Source organism: Plectrocnemia conspersa, unplaced genomic scaffold (assembly GCF_051122295.1).
Source record: "Plectrocnemia conspersa isolate PC_06_02 unplaced genomic scaffold, ASM5112229v1 ptg000010l, whole genome shotgun sequence".
In the NCBI taxonomy this organism is placed as follows: Eukaryota; Metazoa; Arthropoda; class Insecta; order Trichoptera; family Polycentropodidae; genus Plectrocnemia; species Plectrocnemia conspersa.
In genome coordinates this window covers 11,453,273-11,476,155 of record NW_028277174.1, presented here as the reverse complement: position 1 = coordinate 11,476,155, position 22,883 = coordinate 11,453,273, and the positions used below count along the sequence as shown (strand labels likewise).

Genomic DNA, 22,883 nt, shown 5'->3' with positions numbered 1-22,883 from the left:
TGCGTAATGAATAAGGTCACAAATTACGAAGGAAATTTAGATCGTAGATTATAACGGCTACCCTCGAATTTTCTCAAATAATTAATGCTTAAACCATTATTTAAAAATATTATATTTTATTAATTTACGAAAAGTTTTATTTACATTATAAAAATAAATATATATATATATATATATATATATATATATATATATATACATATATATATATATATATATATATATATATATATATATATATATATATATATATATATATATATATATACATATATATATATATATATATATATATATATATATATATATATATATATATATATATATATATATATATATATATATATATATATATATATATACATATACATATATATATATATATATATATATATATATATATACATATATATATATATATATGTATATATATATACATAATATATATATATACATATATATATATATATGTATATATATATACATAATATATATATATACATATATATATATATATATATATATATATATATATATATATATATATATATATATATGTGTGTATATGTATAAAAATAATGATTATAATATATTTATAACATATATTTGAAAAAAATGTTATAAACCCCTGAAGCAATTACCCTACAGACGGTTGAAAATGTATTGGATACTACGATTTCGGAGCCGTCGGATCCGGCAGTTCTCGCTAGTGTAGCGAAAGCCGATATATCGGATTTCGGTAGCCAAAGGGTTAATCGATGAAGCGATTGAGCTTCACTCTCAAAGATCCATACCGCGCAATGGCAGATAAGCCCAGTCGTATGTCACGTGTCATGTCGCGTTAGCGATTTCCACGAATGCAATACAGTTTCAACAGCACACATGTCGAAAGTGAAAATAATTCTGTCCGATCCCAACCGGAGATAATGATTTGTGCTTTGTTGTACCGAAAGCGTCGACATTGAAGCTATCGACGATCAGTATGCGTATGTCTGTCTATCTTTATTATTAGAGAATACCGAGGTAATATATTATGCATCGTAAAACACACTAGGCACATTTATATGATACATTATGCACAGTACGTACATATGTGCGTATTCGATTTTAGCCAGCAGCGGTCAAAAGTGGTGGTTTTGGTTTAATTTCCGTATTGGATTTTGCTTTCAATTATTCACGAAAGGTAAGCGTTTCAACTTCGCCAAAATAACTATCCATTTCGCCGTTGGACGATGGAAGAGCGTTTCCGCTCGATTAGCCATTCAAAGCGCTTTGAAAATTTTATGAGCCCGCAGAATTATAGAAATATTTTTGTCTCTTCGCATTACCTCGTTATTCGGCTAAAAACGCTTTATTTAGCCTTTAAAATTCCCTTCCTATTTACCGTATTTGCTACGCACCGTCGATTTATTTGATGAAGGCCTATTATAATATTTTCATTCGATATATTATATACTTTGCAGTAGATACAGCATATCGAGTTACGTTGACAGAATACTTATTAGATAATATATGCACGTGTATGTATTCATTTTTCAATTCGGCTTCATCTCTATAACGGAAGTATAAAATGTGAATTTTTGAATGATCATTTACATAAATACAATGTAAAATTTAATTATTATTTGTTTATATTGGCATCGTTAATATTTAATTTCATGCATAACATGTTTTGTTTGATTTAAAGAAATATACGTATTGCTGATTGTGTGCAAAATTTGGTTCAGATTATGATAGGGGTGACTATTTTCCTCAGGGTCCCAGTTCGCAACTGAGCAAATTTGAAAAATAATAATATTGACTAAACAAATTGTTTTTACTGGTGAATTAATATTTCATTTAATTTTCTTCACATTCTCTGCATTTTGATTAAATTTAGCTAGGTATAAAATAACGTTATACAGGTCATATTGGTTTTTTTATTAATTAAATGATATCATCGCCATATGGTAGATACGAAACTTCTATACGGAAGAATAACGAATACATTTCGGTTTTTTTTTACTTCCCTAATTTATTAAATCGCGTCATTCATCGATCTACGTATACGTAGTTTTATAGTAGTATTAATTTTCGATTAACCACCATATTCTGACCTCATTGTACCATTTCGCACAATTGAATGTCTATTAGTTTTCAACTAACGTTTTAACTATTTAACGCTGTATTGGTTACTATCCAACATCGCTCTGTTAGGCAGGACAGAATTCCATTATTACCGTTGGTTGAGTGATTTTTATCATGTATTGGCATCGTAAAATTGGTTCGAACAGCGCGTAATAGCACTACGTATAATATATGATTCACTACAAAAATATCCCGTATGGAGCTTTTATACGTTTATTTTTATTTTTTTAAAACACAGATAAACCTTTTGTGAACACAATTTCCAAATTCCGTTAACCGGCGGCGGCGCGCACTCGATACGTGTGTAATTTGTTAGTCACGTCAGATTTCAAAAAAATTGTTCTCCATGTGGTGGTCTTTCGTTTCGGCCGTGCTATGTTTGTGTGCGTGTGTAGCAGGAGTATCCAATAAGATTTTAGGTAGCCCGCTAAAGTAAAACTATTGAATTAGTCTAAAAAGCATTTGGAATTTATATATGTATGAACTTGTATGAATAAATGTGAAATATATATGTAGAAATGTGTACGTCTTGTAAAATGTTGAATCAATGAAGATGGTATTGGAGTTGAATATTAGATTTATGAGTGTTTTCACGCCAGTGAAAACTTCTGGTTTACCAATCCTTCTCATTCGTTTTTCTTTACAAACGGTAGGTTTGCCAAGTGGTAGTTTCCCGTCGCCTTTTACGAAGGGAATGTGTAAAAAATAAAATAGTAATCTCTTGTACACATAAAATTCAGAAAAATAATAAAAATAAAAAAATAATAAATAAAATACATTCTAGAAAAATAATAAAGTAATCGTAAACGATTACTTTATTATTTTTCTAGAACGCTAGAAAATATGTAATCAGTTTGATTATTTTATCAACAGATAAAAATGTTCTTTTTTTATTTAAAAATATGTTCCATTATTTATAAAATAGCAAAATTAAAATATGCTTTTATTTCATTGCATATTATTTACAAAAAACAAATATTGATATGTAGTCCGTCGTTTACAAGTCGCCCTATTATAATATTTTTCATGTCAATTTTTTTCCATGAATAAGGTATTACACATTATTTTTAAAGAAGGGATTAAATTGATAAAATATCTTTTGACTAATCACAGACTAATATCATATTTTTTTCAAAGAAACAAATATTCTCAAATTGTTTGTAATGTGAGAATATTTGTGTATTGTGAATGTATTTATGTTTTATATCCCAAGAAAAGTGATAAAACCCAATTTACAAATTGTATTCTATGTAGTAGATTTATCAAAAAATATCATCATCATTTCCCAACTACAAATAGAAAAGATCAATTTGAAAAAGTAATAAAATATTTAAACTAAAAAGGTGTTATGTACTTGTTGCAGTTAGTAAAATGTTGTCGCTTTGAAAGAAATGATATTCTTAGACAATGAAGTATATGAAAAATAGTTTAAAAAAATATACTAGGAGAACAAAATTTGAATCGTTCATGATTTTTAGATATCGAGTAGACCGCAGTTTTCAAAAGTTGACCATTCCTGGTGTATAGCGAGGCCGCGCACGTAGCCGGTTCAAAAATGTAGAGTTGATTCCTGCTATCATAGTCCGGACACAACAAATGCTTTCCATTAAAACAAACAGATGGGGCTATTGTGCGAAGGAGCTTTCTCTGTGGCCGGGCGGGTGCCTATCTCGCTCCGACGCCCTCGCGGGCGCGGTCGCGCCGTCTCCCTCTGCGGCCGCGCTCCTCTCTCGGTCACAATAGATAATTCATGACGGACCTCGGCGCCTCAATTAACCCGTTTCGCTGAGACAATACCTTCGGAAATTATGAGGTTATAAAATGACGGTCTCCATGGCGACCCGAACGATTACCGCCATCTGCCCTAATGATTTTTGTTGACGCAAACTGGCGTCATACCATTGTTGGGCCCGTTATCGGCGTACGCAGTGTTCCACTAGGATAAGACCACTATTTAGTGTCGAATAATATTTAAAAAAAAAAAACAATTTATTTATACTTGCGCCTGTCAATATAAAAATCGATCAAATCAATTTCTTGATTTAAGAAATAATGCCAGTTGAAGCACGTTCATTTTGATCAATTACAAAACAATAAACGACCAATTATCACACCTGAATCGAAGTAGATTATCACACTACAAATCATATTTTGCTGCCGAGATAGAACGTGATTATTGTGAATGCTCATTGATACAACAATACTAATAATATCATCGGTGGTATAACGGCTCAAAAACAGCTTTTCATTTCGCCGAGTCAATGTAGTAGTCATGGGGATGCAGTTTAAAGAGCTTTTTCCTGGAGACGTGATCATGTAAGCACGAGTCGGATGAGATTTATATAGTCAAACTTTGAAATTTCTGGAAAGTAATCTTAACCGCAAGTCCGAAACAGTATGGATTTGCATGTATACGTTAATGATTGAAGTAAAGGTACTCACTTGCACGTTTGAAAATGCGCTTGCAATAATAGTTTAATTCAGAACATTCTGGTCATTTTCATTCATAAAAATTTGAATTTCTTCCCTCAAAATCCTCCTGTAGTGATATCTTTCAAACTCATATTATGGAGAAATTCTTTAGTCACATTTCACTATCCACACCTAGAAAAATGGCAAGTTGTGCCGTATTCTTAATAACTATTGTTTCATCCAAAGTTAGTGAAATTTGTTCAGCGTTGAACAAATTTCAATTGAAATTTGATCAATTCTTCGCGCTATAGTTTGATGTGATATGCGGATTTGACTGAATTTCTGTAGCAATTTCTTCTACTATATTCGATATTCTTAGATATTCACGCGCTGGCATTGATAGTGGCGTTCGATTGAACTATTTGTTTATGAAATAAGTTTTTGACTTGATGGACTTAATTTAAGTATTTGTATTTTCACTTTCCCTTCGTCGCCAGTATATTTTTTTAAATCATGTTTTTGTTTATAATGTCTTCTCAAATTGTATGATTTTAATATTGAAGACATCACGACAAATTAAACATGTAGCTTTGTTTTTCATCTTAACGAAAAATATAGATGCCCTTGCTCTTTCAGCTCGTCTCCACAAGGATTAGGCGGCACTATTTCATATTTTTTCACTGTGGCATATGGAGAATTGTAAAAATAGCGGGGTACGGTTGCTCTGACCCTGCCATTAAACAGTTTATACCCGTAGAATTGTTAGTGCAGATTCTTTCAAAGACAACTTTCACGATTTTTTATTCTTCTATGAATGTTTATTTTGTGCCGTTTATGGGTATAGACTCAGCTTTAAGGTGGTCTGCACAAAAAAACATTGAGCCGCATACGGCCCGCGGGCCTCGGGCTCAACATTCTAGAGCAGGACTCGCGGGTCACCAAGTAACCCATTTGAATTCTGCAAATAGCATTTTTTTTAAATATATGTGTACATATGCCGGATTACGTGTTACGATATTTCGACCAGGCCACATATATGGTTGTTAGAACCAAAAATATTCACTGACCCGAATTAGTCTTCTTAATAGTCACATTTTAATTATTTTCACCCGCAGCCAAAAAAGGTTGCCGAGACCTGTTCAAGAGTACTCGACACCACCTAATCGTAGTACGTAAAGGAGACATTCATACTGATCACGATCCCAAGTTTTACAGGAACGACGATATTTATCAAATTGCTAACATCTGCAAAACAGTATCCATAGCGACTATCATCGAATTGATCACCCGTTTACCTTTATAAACGATTTTTATTGCTTGATCTTTTAATTTGATATTTTTATCGAACAGTAATTAATAATAAAGTGATGGAACGTGGCTTTTGAAGTGTGATGTAATCATATTTAACATATGACTAAGCTCTAAATAGTTAGTCACCTGAAGTGAATTATGATTATTAAATATCACATTCATAACAATCAATACTTATTCCTTTTTAGACAATTTTTTAAGAAATTCTTCAATTCATTATTTAATTAGGTTTTATTGGGAATTTTGTGTAATTTAAAGGAAGGATTTTCTTTAAATAACATAAAATGTCTCAGTCTAAGAACGTTTTCGTCATATTGCTTACGTACAAGGATTTGGAATTACGATTGAAAATAGCGGCAAGGGCGTTTGCAATTAATTAATTAATTAATTACCCTACAATTATCGCGAACCGGAGCTCGTAGATCAGTGTCGAAATCGAACCTCACGCTGTAATAAAGGCAGGTGTCGCTGCAGAAACGTTTTCGTTATTGCTCAACGCTACTGCTTCCATTGGTTCGCGTTTTATTATGGCGAATTTATACCTATAACCACAATTATCAATTAGCGTTTATTGGGTGTGTGCGGCAATCGGGACAGGTGGCAGATACCGTTTGCGGCCTAGCAAGTTGACAAACAAACAAATTCCGCTTATGGATTTTTCTTGCCGATCGACTAACAAAGAAACAGAGTTTAGATATTGTTGGCGATAGTACAAATTAGACTGCATGCACCCGCGCCAACCCCCCGCGGTCGTCACGCCGAAGCGAGTAAAAGTGACGATTATGCTCTCGAGAAAATTGTCCGGAATGTAATTGACCTTAAACGATCGCGGGGCGGTTCAAAGTTTGCTTCGATCACGATTTTTTCGCGCGTACTTTCCCAATCCATTATCGCACCGGTGCGGCGGATATGAAACAACTCGAAATATATGAGTTATTTGCATGCTCAATATTTATAAATTAAGAATGCCCAAGCAGATGTTCTATCTGTAGGACAGCAGTATCACTTTTTCTCGTTGAAAATATTGTTAGAGCATCTTAAGAATTGAATAAAAATATATTTGAAAAATGATTAGTATATTAAGTAATATACTGGTGTAGACTGACGCTTGTATAAATGGTTTTTATATAGTATGCATATTAAAATAATATTCTTTTCCCTTTTTCGCAAATGTCATTTAACCCTTTCCGGCATAGTGGTTGCACGGTGAGACCACCTCTTTGGGATTTTTTTCCGCGACTTGCATTCATACCTACTGATGAAACCACCAATGTGGACTTGGCCTATTACCTCCTCTAACCAAATTTTAGAGCGACATCATCGATGGTCATTCTCGCTCGGGTGTGACACATCGTTTCTTATTTTGACTTTCTTGCTGGGACATATTTCTAAAGTGCATATTTCGAGCCAATTTTTTTCGTTTATATCTTTTTACCATATCAACATAGGTAAGTTAGATTTTGAATATACATTATATGAAATGTATAGATTTGGAATATATAATAATTTGGAAAGATTTTTGTATATTTCATACATTTTTTTACTCTAATGCTTACATATTTTTTTTTTTTTTTTTTGATATTTAAAAAAATTTTTTTTCAAATATTTTTTTTATTTAATTTAAACATATCTAAGGCATTTTTTTAAACACATTCTGCTAAAAAAAAAAAAAAAAATTCTAGCTGCATCTGTTCGTGTGCCGTAAAGGGTTAAATATTGTATAAACAGATCATTTTATTTTAAAAGTAAACAGTACATATTCAAATCGATTAAAACTATTATAAATTCAAAAATAAATCTTTGTCACAGTTCGTTAATATAGCAGCTTGGTTTAAGATTACGTTGAACAGACAAAGGAAACATTTGATATTGATGGGGGTAGGGTATTTTAGAAACTCTACCTTGAATTAATAAATACGATCAATACGTCAAATATATAGGGTTTTTTTAACACAACTTGGTATATCCTTCAAACAAACAAGTAGTTGTAGAACAAAACTCTCCAATTGTTTAAAAAAAATTGAAAAAGCCATTTTCTTGTTATGTACGTAGATTGGAAGACGGTTCTTCAAAAATGGTTCGCAAAACGAGAAATAATAAAATAATGTAAAAGTGCAGGCGAAGTTGCCAATATTTTTCAGATTTAGCAAATTTAGTACGGTTGAGTTTAAATTTATAATATATAAAGTCAAACTAATGCATTTAACCCTTATAATACCCTAGAGCCGATATATCGGCTTTCATAGAAATGACAAAAATACCCCGATCGGTTCTTCAAAAACGTAATTTGACGTTAAAATGAGTTTTTATGTAGTGTCCAACTCCTCGGCAAACGAGTCTCGACGGCTACAAAATGTTATTTTTGACATTATAATGAGTTTTTGTACTTTGATGCCAAAATATTTATTGTATATATATAATATTTATCCCAAAACGCAATAACACAAATATGAAATTATTCAAAAATAAATCACTAAGAAAATATAAAAAAAAAACAATAAAATTCCTAAGATAGTATATTTGTTTGAAAACGGTTTTTTACTGTTTTAAAAAAAATCTGTATTAATTTTATAAATTATTTTTAATCGCTTTAGCATTAATTTAATAATAATATTTTTCTATAAATATTTTATCAAAATGTCTTTATTATTAGTGATTTTTCATAAATTTACGTAAACAATTATTTAACAGATTTTTCCTAGGAATTTTTGCCATATTTATTAAAAAATTGAAGGGTATTAAAAGGGTTAATATCAGTGGCGGTTCGTCCATATGGGCTGCGGGGCTGCAGCCCTACCAATATAAAATGAATGTTCCTGTTTTAAATATTTTTATGTATGTAACTTGGCTTATTATTTTTGTCTAGCATATCTTATATAGTGCACATTTTAGTTTTACTGTGGATATTTTGTTCAATCTCTCAACTTTTATTGCTGCAGCCCCTCCATTACAAATTCTTACGGGCTGCCGCTGGTTAATATAATATGTATACATATTTATATTGGAAGGAGGAGGAGAAGGTTAGGTGGCCAAGACTAGGTGTGATTGCAACTATGTTTTAAGTAGTCACATAAAGAGTATCCACGCGCAATTCGTAGTAGGGCAGTAGACATGTGTTTTTGAGAAGATATAAAAAAATGTGCTACGTGGACAAATGAACCTAAACAATTGGTTTAATGAAATGCGGTATCACTTATTTATTAACAAAATTAACCATAACGCTTTTCTAATAAAATTACAGTGAATAAAATGTCTTATATTTGTTCGATTCGCGCCATAGTGAGCCTAAGTAATGACAACTTATATGTACAATTTTCGTGCTGTGCAAAAATAGCACTTACATACATTTTCGACTTATAAAATAAATAGACTGTGATCCTTGTGAAATTAATAATATTTTTATACAATTTTTTTTTTAATCTTCTGTTGTAATTCGATAGGCGTAAGCCCAGTGCGTTATAACGGGGTAAATATAATCAACATCTACAAGTAAGCGGTGAAAGACCAGACCTATAACATCTATAATTCAGTGATATCTATTTTATTAATTATAAAATTTAATTACAGCTTACAATCTATTGATGTCATTTTTGCAGACGGACCAATTTTTACAAAAAAAAATTATGTCTGCTGTGGGGCTACTGCTACTGGTATAGATAGTATATTGACATACATTTTTTTTACATAGCTTTTATTTACGTAACTCAAGTTACTCGTATGTCAAATCAATTTTTCTCATTGAAATGTATTGAAATGCCATTAATTATTTTATTATTTTTGATTAATTATTATTATTTGTTATTAATTATTTAGCTAAATTTTTTTTAATGGTAAATACATGGTACCTTTTAGTTACACAATACGTTTTTTTTGCTCGTATGTCGAGTCATTTTTTTTAAATTGCTCATATCTTGAAAGTTACTCGTAAGTCTCGTTGCGCGGGCTATATCGAGAAATTATCAAAGAAAATCATGGAAATTTTCGCTTCACCCAATTTATTGTGTATTTTATAAGAGCTATTATTTTCCTAATTCGTTCACCTTTTCTTCTCTTCAAATGTATTTAGCTCTCATCTGGTCGGTCGTTGTATCGTTTTCCGCCAGCGAATATTGCGTTCGTATAAAAATGAAAATAAAATTGCATTATTGCTTTTAAACGCATATATTATTCGCCGTAAAACAGAATTGATATTGCCGTCCCGCATCCGCGTGTGTTTATGTCCCATTCGACGATTTTTTTACGGCCCGTTTATGAACTGTTCATTTTTTCGCGTCTCCGCGCGCGCATGCGCCCTATCACGCACCGTTGCAACCCTTACATATACATACATACATGACTGTATCCATCCACCCCCGAACGCTTTCATTCAGCGCTCGCACTTGATTAGCTTTTTCAATTTTCCGCCAGTTTTTTTTCACGTTGTTTTACGCCCGCCCGCCGACCGGCAACGTATGTATGCATAAAAAATTATAATAAAGCTTTTCGCGAATTTGAACGACGCGACGTCAATACATATATACATACTGATATATACTTCACTGATTCGACGTTTGTTTTTCGCGTCGAACTTTCGCCAAACCGTCCGAAAAATCCGCGGCGATTCGGGTCATTCCGAAGTTTTCATCCGAATAATCGGATTACACGGTGCCCGGGCCGTGGGTTGCTCCCCTATACGCACTACATACACGGTATATACATATACACTCGCATGCGTGTACCTAATGAGCCACAAGTGTGCGAATTTACAGACGTCCGTGGAGAGATTCCGTTCGCCGTTCCTAGAGTTGTGCTAAGTGCCACCAAATGTTTGCTCAATCGCGTATGTATACACGTACAATAAACAAGCTAGCGCCAGTATTTAACCGTGTAATGAGTAGATTCAATTTGTGGACTCGTATCGGCTTACGTCTTTCGTCTTCTAAACTTGTACATATCCGATCGGATCATCCCGAAGGGTCTTAAAAGTATCAGATTATCAAGTTAATCCTACACGAAATTTACGTTACTTTCGGGGTGCGTATATGTGCTTAATGACCCGCCTCCGTTACCGAACCGCGCTTGACCTCCCCTTCGATCCGTCGTCATCCCTCGCGTATTTATATTTATGTATACACGCTTATAAACATTTATATATATATGTGTGTGCACGTTAAGCTCATGAGTGGCCGGTAGTGCCATTGTTTGCCGTTTTATGGCTTTATTTGTGGTGAATTTTCTTATTAACATTTCTATTCGTTCACGATTGACCGCATCCCAGACGCATTAGGAACCCACCCCTTCTATGATTCATTTCTTCTCGTGAAAAACTAGGGTCGAATTATACCTTTATTATATATCCTCGCGCTGCATGTATGTACTATACCGAGAATCTAATGGAATAATATATATTTTTTATTACTATATCTAATCAATAAATTATGCTCGTTCGTGTATATCTGTTTTGTTATACACACAAACAAGATAATAAGAATAAAAACGGTGGCATAAGCAGGCGGAGCGTTTATAGCGAATACCGACCCCTAATGACGAAAGAATCGTTTTCGCATTTTTCGCGTTTTGGCAAATCCCCGCGTGTCGTCGTACGCACACGCGAAAGGGATATATCGACGTCGTAAGTTGGCTCCTCTTCTTCCGTTTTATTAATTACTCCTTTGTCCCGGCGAATATCGAAAGTTCTCTTTCCGCACGCCGACAGTGAGTCAGTCGGTCTTCTGCGATATCATGTTATATGATAATGATTGCTTTCTCGTAGTCCGCCGGGTGGAGTTAGAGTTCTCTCTCTTACAATTTCAAATGAAATAATGGCGAGTTTGTATATAATGGCGAGTATGGAAAATTTTATTTTTATATCGCATGCCAAAAGGCAGTTTGCCTCGGGATAATACGCCGAGACTAGGCACCAATTCTCACACAAAACTAATGGTAATTTTCTTATGCCACATTTTCTCGATCGCCCGGAAAGCACGTCCCTCACTTTTCCCCACCCCCTGATGTGTGCGTGTGTATTGTATGTATGTGTGCGACTCAAGGATTTTTATGTGCATTGTTGTGTGGTAAACGTCTGTTTCTTATTATTATCATCGTGTACCATGATTACTTTTCAGACTTTCAGTATTGAAATTTATTTTTTTATTATTGTCTTTTCAGAAATATCACGACGCGAAACAGCATACGCCTGCGAAGGGAAAACTTTAACTATAGAATGCCGAAACGGTGAAGTGATAGATATAATTAGAGCAAATTATGGCAGATATTCTATAACAATTTGTAATGATCGCGGTAATACTGAGTGGAGTGTAAATTGTATGTCTAATAAATCAATTGGAGTGATGCGCACGAGGTTAGTAGACTAATTTTTATTATTATATATGTATTTATAGAAGCGTCTATTCAATAACCATCTTTCGACAGTAACACTGAACAACATTTGTACATTTTTTTGCCACAAAGATAAGATTTTAATAAAACATTAAATTATAGTATGGCATACCTGCCTTATAAATACATACGGTGAAGCACACCGATGTAATATAGAAAAAACATACATAATATATAAACAACGCATAATTTTATATATATATATAAATTGGCTCTCTTTGTAACAAAATGTTATTATGTAGCCTTAAAAAGATATTGAATTAACTATAAAAAAAATAATACAGCAATATATAATATACAAAAAAATTCTCGTTTTGCATACATTTTTTGTAGCGATTTTTCTGCTTTAAAAATTCATATTTAAGTACTTCAAACCTTAGCTTTAAATTAATTGAATGTGTAATAATATATTATTTATGCAAAAGTTAGGTTTGCAATCAGAGTGTGCTTTTTCTTATTTAAATATTAAGTTATCTCTATGGCAAAAATCTTGTACAATGTAATGATTTGCCACCATCTTATTTTTTGACACATTTGCTCGGATCTTTTGTGGTAATCATATAAACTTTATTTTTCAGATGTGGTATGAAACAAAATTGTAGTGTTTTAGCAAGTACTAATACGTTTGGTGATCCGTGCCGAAATACGTTAAAATATTTAGAAGCTCATTATCGATGTATACCAGGTAATGTACTTGAATTTTAATCGTCTGCATCTTGTTTTATGCACTTGTTCATTTACATCGTTTACTATCACAGCGAATACCTCAAGTAGTACGGTTCGACCGTCTCCACCGTGGCGTATGACATCACCGCCTTCGGTCTGGAGAATTGTACCAACGTCGATAGGTGCGCCAGCCGGAACGGGTAACGGTGCGGCGTTGGCGGGAAGTGCAGTTGAAAAACCTCGCGTTTCACCCGGCGTGCGCCACGAAGGACCTCCGACTGTAAGACCGACTATCACCATGCCGCCAGACTTGAAACCGGGAGTCATCAAAGTATACATAATTTGATATATTTTAATTTAATCGAGTTGACATTAAATCAAACTTTCAATTACAGCAAGTGAAAAATGACGGACACTCGCCAGAGATTGACAAGTCGATACCAAAACTACCCAAGGAAAACATACACCCGGTCATCATAGAAGAAGAGACTAGTATACCTGAACAATCGTTGGACGACAACACCAAGACGATCGAACGACCCAAAACGAGCGATAAGAACGATGAATTTTCTAAAGATGGCTTTACGGAAAATCCGAAAAAAGTTGACGATGATACGAGTATACTAGGCGAAAGCGGTAAAGGTAAAAATGTCCATTCGCAAATACCTCCCTTCGACGAAGATAGAGAACATGCTACCTTGGAAGGAGACGGCAATAAAAGGCATCACCATCACAACCACCACGAAAGTCCAAGTGGAGGTACTGCACATTTTTAAAATATTTTTATTGTTTTGATTTTATTTTATTGAATATTTTTTTATTATAGTACCCAAACAACCACTATGGAGGCACTGTCCGCCTCAAATCGCAAGAGATCTCCAATGGAATTGGACGTCTGTTGACGAAGTGACCGTTCAACCATGTCCCGGTGGAGCTACCGGACTTGCGAGATGGAGGTAATGTAACAATTTTAATTGATAAATTGCCATAGGATGATTAATTAGTATCTAATTAATATTTCTTATCTTTTAGGTGTGTTAGTTCGGCGCATCGATTGTCACATTTACAACAGCAAAGGCGGCTAGGTTCCCCAAATAAAGATAGCGGCTTATCATCGCAAAGCAGGAATCCCATAATATTAGACACTATCGGACCCGATACGTTGTTGACAGGTATGACGCAAATTTTAATTATCAAAGTATCCATACTATTTTCTTGCTCACCACACTTTGCTTACTCCAATCATCTTCATTATACATTTTTGTTTTCAAACCCTCATTTTTTCTTTGATATTTTATTTTCACTTTCTCTACTTTTAATGTACCTTTTTAAAAGTGTAAAGAATATAATTAGACTTGTACCTGTTTATAGGGAGAGATATAGAAACAAAGTCTGACCTTACTGATTTTCGAGAGAAAATTGAGAATTTAATGCTGCCCGAACCCTTAACATCTAATAGTGACTTCAATACTATAGGAATACAAAATGGTATTCCATATGGTAGGGAACTACGTTATTTATAATACTAAACCTTATTGGTGTTGTAATATTTTTTTTATTTGAACGATTATTACTATTAATAAAACACATTATAGGCATACAATTTGATTTTATATGAAATGCTCACTTTTATTTTTTTAAAGTGTTTTTTTTTTTATTGTAATCGATGTTGTATATTTTGTATCATAATATATATATATAAACTATTAGTGGTATTATCATATATACATTTTATCATTTCATTTCATTTAATACTTATTGTGTAATATGCATATTTACATTTCAAATTCACTAATATATTTCTTATTAATGAATGTCGAATGCATTGCAAAATGTGTTTTTATTATTGTAAATATGTTACACGTTTTTAGTTTTTATTTAATTTATAATCAATGTTTACAATGTTACAGACGGTCAACCTGTATGGATTTCTGAAAATCCCGATTTGTCTGAATGTAGATCAGTTTGGTTGAACAATCTGGAGATGAGGGTTAAAGAGGGAGAAGGTCTTTTGAGTATCAGTAATGATCTTACTCAGGTTAGTATATTTTATAATGTTATTGCCTAATTTGTGTTTATATACGTATATTAATAACTTCATTTTTAAATCTAGGTAACTTCGTCTAAAACCCTCTATGGAGGAGATATGATGACAACAACAAACATAATAAAAAAATTGGCTCAAAAGATGTCCGTGAATATTCAATCGTTTCCCGATACGCATCAAAAAGAAGAAATTGTTACAGATTTATTACTCGGTGTCGTTAAGACTGGTAAGATTATTTAAAAATATTTTTAAAATATTAAACGTGCATAAATTTAATTATCTATATTTTATAGGCTCAAATCTATTGGATATCACTCAACAAGCTTCTTGGAAAGATTTAAGTCATCCGGCTCAAATGAGAGTTGCCACTTCGTTGCTTATCGGCATTGAAGAAAATGCCTTTTTATTGGCTGGAGCCGTTCTTAGAGAAAAGACGATCATTCAACATGCTAAAAATATTCGTAAGTTTCTTACTAAGTTATGTTTCCTAAAATGAAAAGTCCTATTTATATTTTGTCCAATCTTTTAGTGCTATCAGTTCGTGTATTGGAGACGAGAAACGTTGAAACTGAAGAATTTCCATCTTTCACTGCCAAACAAAAATGGACTGCAAGTCAGGATGTTATCTATTTACCAAGAGGAGCTCTTATTGGTGATTATTATTAATATAAGTAATTTTATTTTAAAGTAAAATTTAATCTAATAATTTGAATCGACGTTTTAGATAATTCCGAAGGCGGTTTGGTCAGAATAGTATTTGTTGCTTTCGACCGGTTAGAAGAAATCTTACAACCACCTCCAGCACCAGTTCTACCAGTCCCGGTATTTAATTCAATGGATGAAACGTTTAATTCAGAGAAATTGGCAAACGCAAGACATCAGCAGATGAATTCTGAAAAAGATAGAGATAACATTACTCGTGTCATCAATTCCAAGGTAATTAAAAATCGATTTAATTGCAGTACGGTCGATATTTATAAAATTATATAAAAATATTAACTTTATTAACGTACAGGTCATATCAGCGAGTCTTGGAAAAGGCCGTCATATTCAACTATCGCAACCCGTACGACTAACGTTGCGTCATTTGCGCACTGAGAATGTAACAAATCCTACTTGCGTATTCTGGGATTATACTGTAAAGTAAGATAGTCACTTATATGCTATCAGATGTTTTATTATGTTGACTATTGCATACTGATATTGATTTGTTTTTAAGCGTTTGGTCAACTGAAGGATGTCACGTAGAATGGACAAACTTCACTCACACTGGATGTCAATGCACTCACTTGACCAACTTTGCTCTTCTCATGGACGTACACTCTGTGCCCTTATCAGCTGCAGATGCTTTGGCTCTGAGCACAATTACTCTCGTCGGATGTTCCATCAGCGCTTTCGCTTTGACCCTTACGATCATCATGTTCTGTTGTATTGGAGGAATGAAGGTTTGTTTTTAATCTATTAATATGCAATCTTGTATTAATATAGTAAATTTATACTAATATTGATTTCAGTCCGATAGGGTTACAATTCACAAGAACCTCTGCGTGTGCCTTCTCACCGCTGAATTAATATTCATATTTGGAATCGAACAGACAGCAAATCGCATCGTTTGCGGTGTGATAGCAGCTTTTCTTCATTACTTTTTCTTAGCTGCGTTCGCGTGGATGTCCTTGGAGGGCTACCAATTGTATGCCATGCTCATCGAAGTATTCGAGCCGGAAAAACCACGCGCTCGGTGGTATTACTTCTTTGGATATGTCACACCGTTAGTTATAGTCGGTATCAGCAGTCTAGTCGATTATAGAAGTTATGGCACCTCACAGCATTGTTGGCTTCGTACGGATAATTTCTTCCATTTATGGTTCATCGTACCTGTCGCCTTAGTCATTTTGGTAAATATAAATAAATTGATTATGTTGCGATATGCTGATTGTGCACTGTTATAAAATCGTTATGTTTCAGATAAATTGGTTAATATTGGTCTTGGTAATATATAAGATGTGTGGTCATCCTAACGTATCTATAAAAACCAAAGAGAATAGTAAAATTTATAAGATAAGGTATGTATATATATATATTTTTATATATATTTATGCGGCAAAGTATTAAAATTCTTATTTTTTAATAAAGGGTTTGGCTTCGAAGCTCAATGATGTTAGCGGTCCTGTTGGGTCTTACGTGGACGTTTGGTTTATTGTACATCAATCAAGAAACTAAAATAATGGCTTATATTTTTACAATTTTAAATTCACTTCAAGGAGTGTTTATATTCATATCGCAATTTTTGCAGAATGAAAAGGTATTTTATAAACTGTTTATGTATGATTTTTTCATGGATCTGTTACTTATTTTTATTTCAAATTTAGTTTCAGAAAGAATGCGGTAAATTAGCCAGTCGCCATCCTTGGCTGTCTTGCTGTTTGAAGTTTGCTCCTTCTGTTCCGACCGGTCCGGCTCCGGCAACAGCTTCAAGTAGCGCGCAAGGATCCTCGCAACAGTGTCCGCAACCATCTGTTCCAATCACAACGCAGTCGACGAAACATCCGCGTTATCACAGAGATAATGTTCAAGACCAATGTTTAGAAGATGTTTCGGAAAGGGATCATTCCACTGTAAGTAAAATTAACACACTCTACGGCTTTACAAATTATTTGCTTTACAGTACTTGAAAACTATTATTTTTATTTATTTATGTATTCTATCGCCTTTTTGTTTATTATTTTATTCTTTACGCATACTAATATTGTTCGTATCGTTCGCGTTCTAACTACTGAGTTTATTATATTGACCTTGTAGTTCTTCTTCTATCTCTCGATTCACATTTCAACAAATTTAATAATAAAATAACACATATTTGTTCATTGAACCATGAATTAATTCTGTGCCGTTATTGTACCAGGGTCACAATTCTTCCGTATCAGCGTCTACGACAAATAATCTTGTGATTAATAATTTAAATGTTGTGGTCAATAATAACAATCATAACAATAATCATGTTATAAACAATGCGGCTGTCGCTTCACTCGCGGCCGCCGCTGCCGCTCATAGTTATCATCAGCATAGAAATCGAAGGAACTCTTCGCAATATAACAATCAGTCGCCGAACGCGGGCAACGACAGAGAGAGTAGTCAGCCGGCGAGCCATAGCGCTCCGTATTACGGCGGTAATCTAAACTCTCAAGATAGTCAAGTAAATCCGGTAGTCGGCAGTCCGAACGTTTCGGCGCCAATGTCGCACTTAAGAAACCCCCTGAACATCGGACACCAGCCGGGACAACGGCTTCCGTCGGGATACAGGCACAATTTGCAGCAAGGTATTATTTGATTATTGATTACTTAGGTTAAGATGTCATATTTCAAAATTTAATCATAACGAAATTTGCGAAAGTCACTTGAAACGTTTGGCGATAACTAATTGATTACAAAAAATCTGATGTATATAAATTATAATTTTAATACAAAATCGAATTTGAGCTTTAAACCAAGTTAAGAAAAGCTCCTAAATTAGGTTTTGTTGTATTCAAGTTCAATATATACTTGAATTGAATGATCAATGTGTTGTGTTAAATAATTAGAATTACGTTTATTAATTTAATACGATGCAATATTGAGTTATATAATTTTTTTATGTATTTATTTCAAACACGTGCACCACCTCGCTTTTAACATTAATTTTTAGATTAATTAAACTCATGTAGAATATGATTAACACATGGTTATGGTAAGTGATTAAAAATATATAATTTCCCATAAATATTATTAACAATCTCCAATAATTCCTATAAATACTAACAATTTCATAACAGTATATAATATAACTAACGTTCTTATCAATGTAGGTATTCTAACTAAATTCTACACAATTACTATTTGTTTGAAAATAAATATATAATACATAATGTAACATCTGCACTTTTATTTTATAAGATTTATTATAAATATGTATTTTATAATATTTTCAAACAATTGTATAATTTAAATATTAGTAATTAGGTTATATGAAATGTATACATTTATTGTTAGAGGTTATCTTCTTTATATGAAACGGAAAGTGGCTTTCACAAATTTATTTAAAAATTATGTTGATAAAGGCATTTGAACATGTTTTGTGTGATTTTATTTTTAATTTCCATTTTTATTATATACATTTATATTTATTTCTTCAAATGCCTCTGTCAACAACGTTAAACCCTTAACATCTTTATTTTGACATCTTAACATTGCTGCAAATTGTAGTCTGAGATACGCTCAAACTATCTAACAAGTCTTTTCCCAGTCTACATCTACTTTAGAAAACGATATTGTTACAGATACATTTTACTCCCATATCAATATTATGTATGTATTTTTATGTCACATTTAAAAAAAAAATATTTATTTTATGTTGTGTTGATTTCATCTATGAAAAAATATACACACATTTATATTGAAAGTTAATAATGATAAGTTGTTTTTGTATGTAACCCTTCTTGACCTTGTAATGCACAAAACTGAACTGCTTGGGTGAAATCTGTGCTATCGCTTTAGTTATGATATCCCTCGTAAATGTTTAACGTCTTTCCGTGTGTTGGTGCACGCAACATCCAAGCATGACGTTGGATACACTGAATTTAGAAAGTCGATTGAGTAAAAGCACACGTGAATGTAGGCTCTATAACTAGCGAACGAGAATTGCAAATAATTAAAAAGATCTTCCTTTTTGCGTGTGTATTTTATTAATATTTGTCAACGATTCGATGGAAGATGTTTTTAATTTGTCATTTTAATAGTTGTATTAATTATATAAAAGTGTCAAAACCATTTCTTTTTATACATGTGCTTTCTTCTCTTTTCTGCTATTGTGCCACAGCGGTACACGCTGAAGCAGCAACAGCTACAAGAATCACCAAAATCATGGAACAACGCCACAATGATACGTCCGTCGGCCCCGCCGCTTCTACAATCACAAATTGACAGCACGTCCACTCCCCATTCACTTAGTATGCCTTCTATACACAATAGTCACAGCGGTCAGATCAAAAGTCATAATCATGGATATCAGCACAGTATACCGAATAGAACGGGGACGCCGGTGCCTGTCGACCTCCAACACGAATATCCGAGCAATATCGACGTCAGTAGGTCCCGGTCGCCCTCGTGCTTTTCGGTAAAAATGGGAGGCGGTGGCAATGGAAACGGGGAACAAAATAACGGGTGGGGAGTGGTACAAAATCCTTTATCCTCCGCTGCGGTCTCAAGTTCATGGAAGGTGAGGGCTTGTCGCTTTTGGCTTGCCCCAAAAATGGGACTGTGTGCTGTTTGGCTTGCTTGTTTATCGCTTGTTGCTTAAAAACAAACGTGTATCTTGACTTATATTATATTCTAACTAATGAAAGCATTTATAGAATGTATTTTCGCATACACTTAGAAAAAATATACTCAGAGATATTAAGTTTTTTTTAGGATAAAAGAGAATAATTGAAGATTCTATATTATATTGTGAGGAAAAGTAGACGTAGTTTATAGCTTTTATCACATGCAGAGTCTTGCAATCACTTTAGAGTTCAGTATTAGATATTCTGTTAGAAATATCTTAAGCTTTCTTTGTACATACTCAATAATTATTAATCAATATATAAATTAACACAGTATTAGATTTAATATATTTGACCAATCGGTAAAATGATTTTTTACAATACTAATTATTTATTACTTGTAAATTTTACTTTTCATAATATTTATACATAGTTATTTAATATTTTATTGTATAGATTGTTTTAATCATATTTTATAGATTATGATACAAATTACTAGAAAAATTATGTATGATCAGATTTTGGACTAACTTTTGTTTTTTTTAATGTATTTTTATCAAACTTTTTATTGCTCTAATCATAATTATTTTAGTTGTAATATTTAGTAAGTAATGCTCATACATCTTATTAATATTAAGTTAAGTTATAATAGTTAATAAAAAATAACTGGCATAATTTAATTTTATATATAATCAGAAAATGATGGAATCTCTCATAATGGAATTAATTTCAATGAATATCAATTGAGGCATGTTTTTTTTATTAAATTATATAATTTTTGTTGTTAAATATTTATATCTATAATGCCAAATATAGTTTGTAATTATGGGTATAATGAAAGTCTACTAAATTATTTCTTCATTAATGCACAAACGTTTATCACAATACACACGTGCATGATCAAATTGGCCGAAATTTGACTGTTTTTTTATGTTATGTAATATTTTCTCGATTTAATAAAATGTAAATGATTTTATTTCATTGCAGAACACTTCTTCTAAACATCAACAACCGTCTTTGGTGGGCACTCTTCAACATCCCGATCATTCGAGGCGTATCGACACGTTACGCGCTTGTCAGCAACAGCGATATGATAACGAGATAAACTCCACGCTTCACTCCCATCATCCGCAGCGAAACTACCATCCGACTCTGCACACCCATCACGGCTACGCAGACGCACCGCATTACTATCGCGGTAATAATCAAGAATTTCGGGCGAGAGAAGAACCCGAATACGAAGAGATCGACAGGAACGAAACTCTGATATCTGACATGTCGGACGATAATTCGGGACAAGGCGACAGGTGCATACTGCGTCCGGATCTCAGTCTGCAAGGTGGATCGTATTTGCACGGCGATAGCCGTCCGCTCATTTCGTACAGTCCTGGTGAATCCCAGCGATACGATCATTCACCAGTAGCCTTAGATCATCAAATACCACACGGTAGATATAATATTAACAGGTGGGACAGTCTCGAGAGGCATTCGGACAGAGGTTATCATCCGAGAGAAACGTACAATCCTAGAACGCTCGCTGCGGTTTTGAACAGAGAGAACAATGTCGTATGTCACGTGGAGCCGCATGTGGAGGCCCTCTATCCCGGACACGGTCACATGCAAAGGACAGTTCTGCCGCCGTACAGTGATTGTTAATATTTTGTAAATAATATAATTTATTTATACTATGTATATTAAATAATGTATACTTTATATTTTAAAACTTAAAAGTCATATGTATATGTTTTTAGTTAACGTTTTCCGTATTTACAATATGCTATTGCGAACTCGGCAATTTTGGTTGTCCGTCTACAAATTTAATGTGATTTGATAATTCACTTTTAAAATAACCAGGGTTGCTTATTTCCTAAAAAAATGATAATATCGGAACAGATTAATATTTTTACAAGAATTACTGCCATATACAATCAATGTATATATTAATCTTATATACACAAACGTATCGCAATATAGTTTTATTGTAATCATATTAATTATTTATATAAAAAATATGTACAAAAAAATCTGGATGTAGAAAATTATTTTCGATCATCGTGAAGGTTTCCGCTGGAAACGTTGTATATTATCGTATGTTAGGTCATTATATTTAGACCTAGAATGTTATGTAAATAAATTATATACATATATTCGTTCGTACTACAAAAGTATGTTAGTATATGTATATACATTATTTTAGAAGAAATTTGTACGAATACTTTGTGGGTTTCATGTGATATCTAATAATTATATTTAGTCAACGCAGATCCATCCAATTTAGGCATCTTATCAATATTAACACTGACACCGTATCGTCTATTATGTTTTAAGTTTGACACTTAATACACAACACTGTGTATTATTGTATGTAATGATAACATCAATTTTTTGCCATGTTAAAATCGTAAACGAGATTTTATACAAAATATTTTTATTTTTAAGTGTAATTTGTTGTAAATTTTTTTAGTCACCGTTTAATATTATTGTTAAGCTTCCGCTGTGATTTTATTTTTATACGTTTATGGTCGGGCAGTGCACAAGCATATGTCACGACATCCGGAAAAACAAACGGACAATATTGTTTTTTATTTTAGTTCTACATTATTCCAATTATTTAATTAAGGTTTCAATAGATGTTAACATATATT

At 33.0% G+C, this 22,883-nt stretch overlaps 1 protein-coding gene across 3 annotated transcripts in view; it reads left to right on the top strand.

Moving 5' to 3' along the window:
* Positions 1–22,033, top strand: part of Cirl (Calcium-independent receptor for alpha-latrotoxin) — a 110,912-nt gene extending 88,879 nt beyond the window's left edge. Inside the window, exons 3-22 of one of the 3 annotated variants that reach the window (XM_088196220.1) lie at positions 11,998–12,190; positions 12,807–12,913; positions 12,987–13,225; positions 13,290–13,653; positions 13,721–13,850; positions 13,927–14,066; positions 14,266–14,394; positions 14,805–14,932; positions 15,008–15,167; positions 15,235–15,402; positions 15,471–15,593; positions 15,666–15,877; positions 15,957–16,084; positions 16,161–16,386; positions 16,456–16,836; positions 16,907–17,004; positions 17,075–17,243; positions 17,311–17,556; positions 19,794–20,192; positions 21,226–22,033. In XM_088196220.1, coding sequence (XP_088052346.1) covers positions 11,998–12,190; positions 12,807–12,913; positions 12,987–13,225; positions 13,290–13,653; positions 13,721–13,850; positions 13,927–14,066; positions 14,266–14,394; positions 14,805–14,932; positions 15,008–15,167; positions 15,235–15,402; positions 15,471–15,593; positions 15,666–15,877; positions 15,957–16,084; positions 16,161–16,386; positions 16,456–16,836; positions 16,907–17,004; positions 17,075–17,243; positions 17,311–17,556; positions 19,794–20,192; positions 21,226–21,894 — 4,409 coding nt within the window. In that variant the 3' untranslated portion in view covers positions 21,895–22,033. Of the gene's footprint in view, positions 1–11,997; positions 12,191–12,806; positions 12,914–12,986; positions 13,226–13,289; positions 13,654–13,720; positions 13,851–13,926; positions 14,067–14,265; positions 14,395–14,804; positions 14,933–15,007; positions 15,168–15,234; positions 15,403–15,470; positions 15,594–15,665; positions 15,878–15,956; positions 16,085–16,160; positions 16,387–16,455; positions 16,837–16,906; positions 17,005–17,074; positions 17,244–17,310; positions 17,557–17,843; positions 18,259–19,793; positions 20,193–21,225 lie in introns of those variants that run through there. The other 2 variants (XM_088196222.1, XM_088196221.1) reach the window with 2 other exon arrangements.
* The last annotated feature ends 850 nt before the right edge of the window (positions 22,034–22,883 follow it).